The sequence below is a fragment of the Salvelinus sp. IW2-2015 genome, linkage group LG17 (assembly GCF_002910315.2).
Source record: "Salvelinus sp. IW2-2015 linkage group LG17, ASM291031v2, whole genome shotgun sequence".
NCBI classification, from domain to species: domain Eukaryota; kingdom Metazoa; phylum Chordata; class Actinopteri; order Salmoniformes; family Salmonidae; genus Salvelinus; species Salvelinus sp. IW2-2015.
This window is the reverse complement of record NC_036857.1, coordinates 16,767,813-16,780,596: the sequence shown is the minus strand read 5'-3', so window position 1 is coordinate 16,780,596 and position 12,784 is coordinate 16,767,813. Positions and strand designations below refer to the sequence as shown.

Genomic DNA, 12,784 nt, shown 5'->3' with positions numbered 1-12,784 from the left:
GCGGGCTCGARGGGCTCCCATGCCTCAGCGGGCTCGACGGGCTCCCATGCCTCAGCGGGCTCGACGGGCTCCCATGCCTCAGCGGGCTCGACGGGCTCCCATGCCTCGACCGAGACAACCGGGGAGGTCTCAGCCGGCCCATCAGGCTCTCACGTCTCAGCCGGTTCGGGGAGGGGGTACTGTCATGTATGCTCTCTCCGGCGCCCTAGGTCACCATGCTCCCGAGCCTCAGCTGGATTGACAGGTTCCCGCGCCTTAGCAGAGGTGACCGGTCTGCTCCTGATCGCCAGGATCGTCCCTGTGGTTGGCGTCCTGCGGCCGGAGCCGCGCGATGAAGAGGAGGTACTGTCACGTATGCTCTCTCTCCGGCACTCTAGATCGCCGTGCACCCGCGCCTTAGCAGAGGTTACCGGTCAGCTCCTGATCCCTGGGATCGTCATTTTGGTCGGCTTACTGTGGCTGGAGCCTTGCGTCTGGGAGGGGGTACTGTCACGTGTGCTCCCTCTCCGGACTCTAGGTCACCAGGCTGCTAGTTATGGCGCACACCTGTCACCATCGTTACGCGCATCAGCGCATAATGCTACTCACCTGGACTTCATCACCTCCTTGATTACCTGCCCTTTATAAGTCACTCCCTTCGGTTTCTTCCCGAGTCCTCATTGTTTCGGTTTCATGTCTGTGCATTGTTCGTGTTTCTTGTTTTGTATTATGTTTCATTTATTGATTAAATCACTCACTCCCTGAACTTGCTTCCCGACTCTCAGCGCACTCGTTACACTATCACTCAAGGAGGTCCATCATTCAACTATTAACTGACAGCAAAAAAAACTTAGTATATCCACATTGGTTAGTTATCATGTTATGACTAAGTTTATAGTAAGACACAGGTAATTTTGCAGGAAAAATTGATCACTGGCTCAGTGATAAAGGCAAAAACATGTTGAACCAACATTCTATCAGTCAACATACCTACGAACATCAATGGAATATTTGGTTGAAAACGCAAGGTCAAGGATCATGTGCTACTGTGCTACTGTACCATTGCATTCACATAAATAGACACTCTGTGATACTGTGAAAGGTTTCCACCACAGCTGTGTTGTTGTCTGTGGTGTCTGAGTCAGTCAAGTTATGGCTGTCTCCTTCACCTCTCCCAGACAACAAACATTACTATATGGCTGTGACTATTCAGACTGTGGGCAGACATTTATGGTCTGATTCAAAGAGCACTTTAGTCACTCAATTTTACAGATGATTTGTTCCGGTATATTTTAGCATATTTGCCTATATGGTGAAATTACCATGTCAATACTTTCCTTCCCACAACGATAAATTGTAGTGCTAAAATTGCATGCTTAGGAGCAAAACACTGAGGGGCCGATTCKGACCCGAGTTAAGCGTGCGTAAATGGAACGTATTTCCCTTTTTATCCACTTTTCTCTCTATGCGAATTCTGACCTTGAACAGCATGCTATTAGCATGCTATTCACCTGCTATTCATTTGGGGTAGAGATCTAATAAATGGAGGTGTGGCGGAGGTGTGTCTACAGATACACTGTATTCTMACCTTGACTTAATTCTCTCATAATTCCACCACCTTTATGCGCGAGGAAACCAAGAATAAGGTCTAGCGAACCTACCGGTTCCAAGTGGAAAAAGCATCTACTTAWTTTTTTTCTGTCAATATAAATAACACCATTCTCCATGCACTATAATTTACATCTTGATAAGAGCTATTGATAAGAGCTAGGTAAATGAGTAATCCGTTTGGATAAGGGGATTGTAAATATAAATGACACTTGTTTTAGATATATTTTACCTTATAATCGCTGGTGACAAATGTGAAACCAGTCATAGGGCAGAAACTGAAGCATATCAACATATCGACTCAGTGGGTTTTGTCCAACATGTCTCTGGACCTACTCACTGCCACAGTCATACTCTGGACCTAGTTTTGTCCCATTGAATAAATGTTGTGGATCTTAATGTTTTTCCTCATAACCCTGGACTAACGGACCACCATTTGATTACATTTGCAATCGCAACAAATAATCTGCTCAGACCCCAACCAAGGAGCATCAAAAGTCGTGCTATAAATTCTCAGACAACCCAAAGATTCCTTGATGCCCTTCCAGACTCCCTCTGCCTACCCAAGGACGTCAGAGGACAAATCAGTTAACCACTTAACTGAGGAACTCAATTTAACCTTGCGCAATACCCGAGATGCAGTTCCCTGGTATACAGAAAATACCCGAGCTCTGAAGCAAGCTTCCAGAAAATTGGAACGGAAATGGCGCCACACCAAACTGGAAGTCTTCCGACTAGCTTGGAAAGACAGTACCGTTGTCACGCCCTGACCTTAGAGATCATTTTTATGTCTCTATTTTGGTTGGTCAAGGCGTGAGTTGGGGTGGGCATTCTATGTTTTTGTTCTATGTTGTCTATTTCTATGTGTTTGGCCGGGTGTGGTTCTCAATCAGAGGCAGCTGTCTATCGTTGTCTCTGATTGAGAACCATACTTAGGTAGCCTTTTCCCACCTGTGTTTTGTGGGTAGTTGTTTTCTGTTTTTGTGTCTGCACCAGACAGAACTTTTGTTCTCTTGTTTGTTGTTTTTGTTCGATTTGGTTTTCGGATTAAATTATGAACACTTTAAACGCTGCACCTTGGTCCACTCTTCCTTCAGCCCACGAAAATTGTTACAACCGTGCAGTATCGAAGAGCCCTCACTGCTGCTCGATCATCCTATTTTTCCAACTTAGTTGAGAAAAATAAGAACAATCCGAAATTTCTTTTTGATACTGTCGCAAAGCTAACTAAAAAGCAGCGTTCCCCAAGAGTGGATGGTTTTCACTTCAGCAGTAATAAATTCATGAACTTATTTGAGGAAAAGATCATGATCATTAGATAGCAAATTACGGACTCCTCTTTAAATCTGCTTATTCCTCCAAAGCTCAGTTGTCCTGAGTCTGCACAACACTGCCAGGACCTAGGATCAAGGGAGACACTCAAGTGTTTTAGTTCTATATATCAAGACACAATGATGAAAATAATCATGGCCTCTAAATCTTCAAGCTGCATACTTTACCCTATTCCAACTAAACTACTGAAAGAGCTGCTTCCTGTGCTTAGCCCTGCTATGTTGAACATAATAAACGGCTCTCTATCCATCGGATGTGTACCAAACTCACTAAAAGTGGCAGTAATAAAGCCTCTCTTGAAAAAGCTAAACCTTGACCCAGAAAATATAAAAAAACTATCGGCCTATATCGAATCTTCCATTCCTCTCAACAAAAAAAATGAAAAAGCTGTTGCGCAGCAACTCATTGCCTTCCTGAAGAAGTATGTGTTGATCGAGTATGTGTTGATCGATGGTATCAAAAGCAGCACTAAGGTCTAGGAGCACGAGGACAGATGCAGAGCCTCGGTCTGACCCCATCATAGTACTGAGACTGCACATGTGAAGGTGGTAAATTACCTTTTAATGGCGTCAGACCGAGGCTCTGCATCTGTCCTCGTGCTCCTAGACCTTAGTGCTGCTTTTGATACCATCGATCAACACATACTTTTGGAGAGATTGGAAACCCAAATTGGTCTACACGGACAAGTTCTGGCCTGGTTTAGATCTTATCTGTCGGAAAGATATCAATTTGTCTCTGTGAATGGTTTGTCCTCTGACAAATCAACTGTTCATTTCGGTGTTCCTCAAGGTTCCGTTTTAGGACCACTATTGTTTTCACTATATATTTTACCTCTCGGGGATGTCATTCAAAAACATGATGTTAACTTCCACTGCTATGCGGATGACACACAGCTGTACATTTCAATGAAACATGGTGAAGCCCCAAAATTGCCCTCGCTAGAAGCCTGTGTTTCAGACATAAGGAAGTGGATGGGTGCAAACTTTCTACTTTTAAACTCGGACAAAACAGAGATGCTTGTTCTAMGTCCCAAGAAACAAAGAGATCTTCTGTTGAATCTGACAATTAATCTTGATGGTTGTACAGTCGTCTCAAATAAAACTGTGAAGGACCTCGGCGTTACTCTGGACCCTGATCCCTCTTTTGACGAACATATCAAGACTGTTTCAAGGACAGCTTTTTTCCATCTACGTAACATTGCAAAAAATCTGAAACTTTCTGTCCAAAAATGATGCATAAAAATTAATCCATGCTTTTGTTACTTAATATGTTAAGAAGCTACTGGACACATCGTCGCGCTTAAGTCGTCTTTCGGCTATACGCCGGTATGAAGGACCTTACACATCAAACTTCATAGTTAGTGCGTGAACACGTACCGGCGTGCTAAAGGTCACTGAGCTAGGAACGCAAAAAAAATTATCATATTACTCCAGTGCTAGCCTCCTACACTGGCTTCCTGTTAAGACAAGGGCTGATTTCAAGCTTTTACTGCTAACCTACAAAGCTACATGGGCTTGCCTCCTACCTATCTTTCCAATTTGGTTGCGCCGTACATACCTACACGTACGCTACGGTCAAAGACGCAGGCCTCTAATTGTCCCTTAGAATTCTAAGCAAACAGCTGGAGGCAGGCTTTCTCCTATAGAGCTCCATTTTTATGGAATGGTTCTGCCTACCATGTGAGAGAACGCAGACTCGGTCTCAACCTTTAAGTCTTTACTGAAGACTCATCTCTTCAGTAGGTCATATGATTGAGTGTAGTCTGTCCAAGGATGTGAAGGTGAATGGAAAGGCTCTGGAGCAACGAACCGCCTTTGCCGGTCTCTGCTTGGCTGGTTCCCCTCTCCTGGGATTCTCTGCCTCTACCCCATACAGGGGCTGATCACTGGCTATACTGGTGCTGAGTCACTGGCTTACTCCATGCCGTCCTAGAGGGGTGCTTCACTTGAAGTGGGTTGAGTCGCTGACGTGTGGTCTTCCTGTGGGTTGGCGCCCCCCTTTGGGTTGTGCCGTGGCGGAGATTCTTTGTGGGCTATACTCGGCCTTGTCTCAGGATGGTAAATTGGTGGTTGAAGATATCCCTCTAGTGGTGTGGGGGCTGGTGCTTTGGCAAAGTGGGTGGGGTTATATCCGCGCTGTTTGGCTCGGTCCGAGGGTATCATCGGATGGCCACAGTGTGTCTCGTGACCCCTCCTGTCTCAGCCTCCTGGTTATTGTTATGCTGCAGTAGTTTATTGTGTCGGGGGGACTAGGGTCAGTCTGGTTATATCTGGAGTTTATTTCTCCTGTCTTATTCCGGTGTCCTGGTGTGAATTTAAGGTATGCTCTCTCTAATTCTCTCTCTTTTTCTCTCGGAGGACCACTGACCCTAGGACCATCGCCTCAGGACTACCTGGCATGTGACTCCTTGCTGGTACCCAGCATCCACTGGCCGTGCTGCTGCTCCAGTTTAATGTTTCTGCCTGCGGATATGGACACCTGACCTGTTCAGCGACGTGCTAACCTGTCCCAGACCCCTGCTGTCTTAAACTCTCTAGAGACAGAGGCAGCAGTAGACTGCATACTGCTGAAGATTCCGGCTTATGAAAAGCAACTGACATTTACCTCCTGAGGTGCTGACTTGTTGCACCCCTCAAAGACAACTACTGTGATATTGTTAATTGACCATGCTGGTCATTATGAACATTTGACACTTGGCCATGTTCTTTATAATCTCACACCGGCACAGCCCAGAAAGAGGACTGGCCACCCCTCATAGTCCTGGTTCCTCTCTAGTTTCTTCCTAGTTTTGGAGCCTTTCTAGGGAGTTTTTCCTAGCCACGTGCTTCCTACACCCTGCATTGCTTGCTGTTTGGAGTTTTAGGCTGGGTTTCTGTACAGCACTTTGAGATATCAGCTGATGTAAGAAGGGCTATATAAATAAATTTGATTTGATCAACTTTCCCACACAAAAGTTTATGAAATGCTGTGCATTAAATTGTACAGCCTTTAACTTGCAGGGATGGGCAGTCTCGAACGTCTTAACTATAGGCTACCCCAACTTTCTCCTATTTCTATCATGTTAAATATTAGCCACTATCAGTATCGACTGTCAGTAGACCTAATAACCACACAGATTCAACTGCCAATTTACTGTTAGTTCCCTTCAGTTGATATAGCCTACATTATCATTCAATTTAATTACACTATTTTGTTTACCTTTGGTTCCTCTGTAAATTATGTCAAGGCCATATGGTTGTTGCTGAAGATCATTAGTAACAGTCGATAATATACCAAAAAGGCTAATTAAAACGTTATGGAGTGGAGCACAGACCAAGCCGTAACAGTTTGAACCCTACTCATGGTGCAATACTTGGCTGTGTCATCACAGTTCCATGGTTAGTGCAGACAATAGATGACGGTATAACCTACTATTGTACACTATTCTTTCTACATTACCATTGGTTGAAGAACTGAGTGTGGCAATTTTCAGAATTAATCAAACCACCAATTTCTTTATTTTCTGCGTAAAGGCTCTGCTCACCAGTTTATGATTCATAAATACTTTCCTAACCCTAAATAATCTATGAGATCAGAGTATTTTTAAATCTACCAATTGGTGCTGAAACTGAGACGATTATGCATATATTTAGATGGCTTGATTATGCATATATTTAGATGGCTTTCTTTCATTGATCCATAATATTCTACATTTCAGTTAAAGGCATTCAGTTGTACAACTCACTATCCCTCTTTCCCGTTCCTTTATTCTGAACCCGTTCTCTAGATATATTGTAGTGAGTCTGGACAAAATTCTTACTAAAAGTTACCAGCGTTTTGAATGCGATGGCTGAAGATAAATGTACTGAAAACCCTATTGAGTGAAAAGTCCACAAGAAGATCTGTTGGCCAGTAAGTGGGAGAGTTTTCAGCGGTTGAATTACATTTATTTAGCGCACACAAGGGAACCACGCCTGCAAAGCCCGTTGCTCACCTGCACAAGGTAAGTCTTAATACCAACTACTGAGAAGTGCATAGGAAAGGTGTGTGCAAGAAAAGAGTAATTTCCTATGTCCGAATTGGGCTCTATGTTATCAAGAGATTTGTTTCATTTCCTGAAGAAAGTTACATTCAACAAACCCAATATTGTGATCTACACTGAGTATACAAAACATTAAGAACACCTGCTCTTTTCATGGCATATATTGACTAGAAGAATCCAGGTGAAAGCAATGATCCCTTATTGATTTCACTTGTTAAATKTACTTCAAATCAGTGTAGGTGAAGGGGAGGAGACATGTTAAAGGATTTCTAAGCCAATTGAGACATGGATTGTGTATGTGTGCCATTCAGAGGGTGAATGGGCTAGACAAAAGATTTAAGTGACTTTGAACAGGGTATGGTACTAGGTGCCAGGTGCACCGGTTTGTGTTATTAAGAACTGCAACGCTACTGGGTTTTTCACGCTCAACAGTTTCCTGTGTGTATCAAGAATGGTCCACCACCCAAAGGACATCCAGCCAACTTGACACAACTGTGGGAAGCATTGGAGTCAACGTGTGCCGGCATCCCTGTGGAACGCTTTCGACACCTTGTAGAGTCCATGTCTCGACAAATTGTGGCTGTTTGGGGGCGGGGGGGGTGGGGGGGTTTCAACTCAATATTAGGAAGATGTTCCTAGTGTTTGGTATACTCAGTACCTGTTGAACATTTTTATGTAACGTGGTTCATTGGCTCTTAATACATTTTTCTGTACAGATCATCGTATAGGCCTGGAGTGTAGCAGCTGTTGTACAGGCATCAGTCTCCACAAGCAGAGATATACTATTGGTCTGTAGGCAAATCAGTAGCACAGATTCAGACATATACCCTCACACATCCACTCAGACATACACACACACACACAGCCTTTTCCCAATGACAATGCACTTAGTCATAAGCGAGACAGACTAAATTACTTGTGGGATTTCTCCACGCGCACCACCTTGGTTCACCCTCTCTCGCTACAGCCATTAATAATATAATAAGTTAGTGCTACATCAATCTGTATCTAAACTAGAAGTCTTTGAGGACATGGCCTAAATCAACCTTAGTTCGGGGAACAGAGCAGATAAGATGCATGCTTGCATCCCAAATGGCACCCTATTCCCTATGTAGCACACTTGTTTTGATCAGAGGCTCTGGTCAAAAGTAGTGCACTACATAGGGAATAGGGTGCCATTTGGGAGGCACACCATAATCTGGCAGGCACTAAACAGTTATATTGCTGAACTGTTGAATGTCAGTATTGAGTCATTTGTTTGTTCCTCATGATGGTGTGTAAACAGCTTAGCTAGATTGCAGTTCCTATGAGACACTGAGTTAAATGGGCAAACAAACATACCTGGAGGCAGAGCGTGGGAGAGAAAAACACTCTCACTGCACAAACACTGCTGTGAAAAACACACAAACACGCACACAGACACACATGGTTGCTCCTCAGTTTACAGTGCAGTCACTTGAAAGATCCTGAAGGTTTATGGAGAGGGCCTCCAACTGATCTGGTGTAGACTAAGACTTGAAAGGAGTGTGTGCGCACTACGGCGCCGTGCAGTTTTTTTTTAACAATCCTCTCCCCTGACATATCCCAAACATGCACTTACCTGCCCTGCTCTGCAACTAATCACAGCTCCTACTGTAACCATTACACTCCAGCCTCAAAGCCTTGCAAAGCCTCATTTCCCATGCTATGCCCAAGGATAGGGAACTATTACTGATGCAAACAATGCTTCCAATGGAATATTTTGCCATTCCATTGTATAATTGATGTGAAAGGTTGAGTCTGTACGTGTGGTGTTTCTAAAGTATCTCCATGTATTGACAGATGCGTGTGTATTTTACATGTATTATGTATCCGTATACTGCAGACCTACACTATAATGACTCATCGACTGTAAAGTCAGTCTCTCTGGATTACAGTGCACGTCAGGGATTGTTATTATTATTTATTGAGCCTAGTTTACTGTATTATGTGTAGAGATGTTAAATGTACTTTAAAATAAAGTTTAATTTCATAACAGTGAAATAGTATAGAATGCACCCCACCCCCTATGATACTCAAAATGTACCCTTGAACTCACAAACTGTCTCACTCTAACAGCACACCATGTGTAATTGAAACAGACCGCACATTGGAGGAACACACACTCCCAGTACAATTGCCATGAAAATAACAATGAAACAAAAACACCCTCAAGTTGACATTATATTAATATAATGTCAAATTGAGGGTGTTTTTGTTTATCTTTGTTTTCATCTACCTCTAAATCTGTGCATTTGACATGCAGCAATGCAGTCTGAAAGCAGCACCATGGCACTGTTTTGACTCACCCCCTCAAAAACAGGACAGCTTAACTTTCATATGCAACATCAAAATCCACCCCCCCACCCCCTTACCCGAAGGTCACAATAACTAACAACGGTACACCCTTGGTTAGTGTACACGTCAACATTGCATTGCACACAGAGCGATATATACGAATATGTATGGATAGATGGGCTGTACTACCTCATGGGTATCAGTAGCTTCTGAGCTGGATGGTTGCCAGCGACAGTGTGTGAATCCAGGCCATCCTAGCGTCTGGCTGAGGCTCTATGTGCTATCCATGACTGCCTTGTGTCCCTCCCAGCTTCTTTCCCTTCGGGTCTTCCTCAGATTTTTACTCCACTCGTCCAGAAAGGGGAAGTAGGGGACAGGGTCCTCCGTTGTATCTTTATTTATTTTCTTCTCCCTCCAACAAAAAACAGGAACTTTAAACGAAAAAAAGTGCTCGCTGGTCTGGTTACTTACCATGCAGATCCCTCTTTAGGCTTCTGCTCTCCCTCTCCTCGTTGACAATCGCTCTCGTCCCCTCTCTCTCTCCGCTACAGTTGGGGAAGTGCACTCTCTCCCGTTCTCTCTCCCCCTCTTTTTCTCTCGGCCTCTAATAGTTAGTGTTGCATTTCAACACCTGCTTATAGAAAGAGAGGGAGAGAGGAGTGCGCTAGCAGCCATCTGCGTGAGAGAAAATGTTTTCCTTTCTGTGACTATGTGTGATATTTTGTCTGTCTGTGTGTGTGTGTGCATGGGTCGGATCCTTGTGTGTCAACAGAAATGCACTGAAAGTGGATAGAAGGCAAGTAGGAGGGGAAAAGGGGTGGGAAGTAGACAGTGTGTGCGCTCAGGCGTGTGTCTGTCTGTGTGTGTCTCAGGCCGTGTCTGTGTGTGAGTGTTGTGTGTGTGTGTGTGTGTGTGTGTGTGTGTGTGTGTGTGTGTGTGTGTGTGTTGTGTGTGTGTGTGTGTGTGTGTGTGTGTGTGTGTGGTGTATGCGTGTGCTCCCATGCAATTAAGTAAGTAGCTAGTATCAGTTTGGAGAAAGAAAGTATTTGCAAAGGCATGCTTGAACTACTTGGCTTCTCCCTCTCCCAAGCATTATAACTCCCTAATTAAACATAAAAAATGGTTACCTCGGTCAACCCTCTACTAAGCAGTGGTGAGAGAAAGTCTAATTGTCTTCATTTGAACAGTTTTCCAGACTTTACCAATAAAAAATTCTAAAGTTGTTCTTTCATCATGAAATCTATCAAAAAAACTCAGTTGCTAGTTTATGTGCTATCATAAAAACTCTACACAATATTGTACATTCATCTTACAATGGCAACTTGTTTGTGGTTACATGACAAGCAGGGTTGGGAGTATTGGATTACATGTAATCCGTTACATGTAAGGGATTACAAAAAAAACGGTAATTGTAATCCGTTATGATACCAGCAAAAATATTGTAATCAGATACAGATACTTTTGAAAAACTTAGAGGATTACTTTAAATTCAGAAAGGAGGTTTGCAAAAAAAATCTTTGAAACGTCTGTTTGTTTTCTCAAAGACATTCAAATCAGCATTGAAAAAAGGAGCAAGTTTAAATTCGTTCCACCTGAGTGAGTCTGACCACAAGTCAAGACCACTATGATGACACACCAAATGGGTTTGATGGATCGCGGGAAAAGAGCAGGAATAGGCTTTTGTAGGCTACAGTCCAAGCTATGTCTTCCAATGGTGCGACTGCTGTTGGCATCCAAAGATGATCAAATTTGAATAAACGCTTGGAGGTAAGGATGACAGCAGTGGTTTAGTCTACGGTGATATGGATATCACCTATTATTGATATCTACATAGTGCATTGATGTGAATCACACTGCTGCTCTCTCATTTAGCTATTTGTGACTTACAGATTGTGGTTGTTGTGGACGGCTGTTCACAAATCTACATGTGTATTTGAACCCAATAATGGTTAAATTCAAGAAGTTTATGTCACGTTCCTGACCTGTTTTATGTTATTTTTGTATGTGTTTAGTTGGTCAGGGCGTGAGTTGGGGTGGGCATTCTATGTTTTGTGTTTCTATGTTTAGGTCACTTGTAATTAGCCTTATATGGTTCTCAATCAGGGACAGGTGTTTGACGTTTCCTCTGATTGAGAACCATATATAGGTTGGCTGTTCACACTGTTTGTTTGTGGGTGATTGTCTTCTGTGTCTGTGTATGTTGCACCACACGGGACTGTTTCGGTTTGTTTGTTCGTTTGATGTAGTCTGTTCCTGTTCGTGAGTTCTTCGTGCATTTATGTAAGTTCCATGTTCAGGTCTGTCTATGTCGTTTTCTTATTTTGTAGTTTGTTGAAGTGTTTTCGGTTTTCGTCAGTACTTTAATAAACTTCATTATGTCCAAATATCACGCTGCACTTTGGTCCAATCCCTACTCCTCCTCTTCGTCTGAAGAGGAGGAGGACACCCGTTACAGTTTAAGCTGCCTGTCAATCATTGTTTTTGAAACCAGTGAAAAATGGCTCTTGCACAGCTGCACAGTGCGAATCCCAGCCTATGGAATAAAAGTGGGGCTTTTATTGCTCAATCTAATTCATGCAGACAACATTTTTTAATCCATAGCCCTAATGGACACATGTTCAAACTCATACACTTTTGATAGACTTAAAGGGGCAATCTGTAGTTGCTAAAACAATTTTTGTACTTATATATATATATATATATATATACACACACAGTCAAAAGTTGACACACCTACTCATTCCAGGGTTTTTCTTCATTTTTACTATTTTCTACATTTGAGAATAATAGGGAAGATATCAAACTATGACATAACACATATTGAATCATGTAGTAACCAAAAAAGTGTTAAACAAATAAAAATATATTTCATATTTGAGATTTTTCAAGAATATAATTTATAAATGCCTCATGAGCTTAGTTCAACTGTCACACTCCATGAGAACCCAAAATATAAGCTTGTTTTTCTCCAATGTTTGTAAACTTTGTAAATGTGAACAAACACTGTATAGCCTCATAACATGGTTAAAAAAAAATGATATCATGAATGGTCAATCCTTGCATCCATAGCTCTGTCCATTAATCCGAGAGTGCTTACATTTCTCCAGGCCCATTCCTCAGCTTTTTACCAAAAGAGGCGGGCGACCATTTTGTTATTGTTTCATCTGTGGATTTGCCCTTTAAACAGCTGCATATTATCAAGATAATCAAAGTGTCACCAACAAAAAGTTATGTTGGTTCACATGTAAATAGCACTTTTCAGTAGTGCTCAAAGCATACCATTCCATGAATGCAACTCGAATCAATGAGCCCAATCAGTCCTACATGACAACAGAGTAGGGCTGGCATACTAAGTCCTTAGTTTTGGGGTGATGCTCAGGTAAACAATTTGGCTAATCTATACTTCCATATTTCCAAGTCCTGTTCTTGAAGACCAAGGGGTATAACATTTATTGGAATGACTGGAATTCAATTTTTTGTTTTTGTTGTTGTTATTTATCAACAATTTCGTGGTATCCAATTGGTAGT

At 42.6% G+C, this 12,784-nt stretch overlaps 2 protein-coding genes across 3 annotated transcripts in view; both read right to left on the bottom strand.

The window, feature by feature from the left end:
• The window catches only part of arhgef19 (Rho guanine nucleotide exchange factor (GEF) 19), a 33,982-nt gene extending 23,971 nt beyond the window's left edge, over nt 1–10,011 (bottom strand). Inside the window, exon 1 of one of the 2 annotated variants that reach the window (XM_024005444.2) lies at nt 9,446–10,011. The gene's annotated coding sequence lies outside the window, so the exon portion shown is untranslated. The remainder of the gene's footprint in view (nt 1–9,445) is intronic. The other variant, XM_024005446.2, reaches the window with a different exon arrangement.
• Nucleotides 10,012–11,666: 1,655 nt separating this feature from the next.
• The window catches only part of ano11 (anoctamin 11), a 34,984-nt gene continuing 33,866 nt past the window's right edge, over nt 11,667–12,784 (bottom strand). Inside the window, 1 exon segment of the mRNA XM_070447733.1 lies at nt 11,667–11,683. Coding sequence (XP_070303834.1) covers nt 11,667–11,683 — 17 coding nt within the window.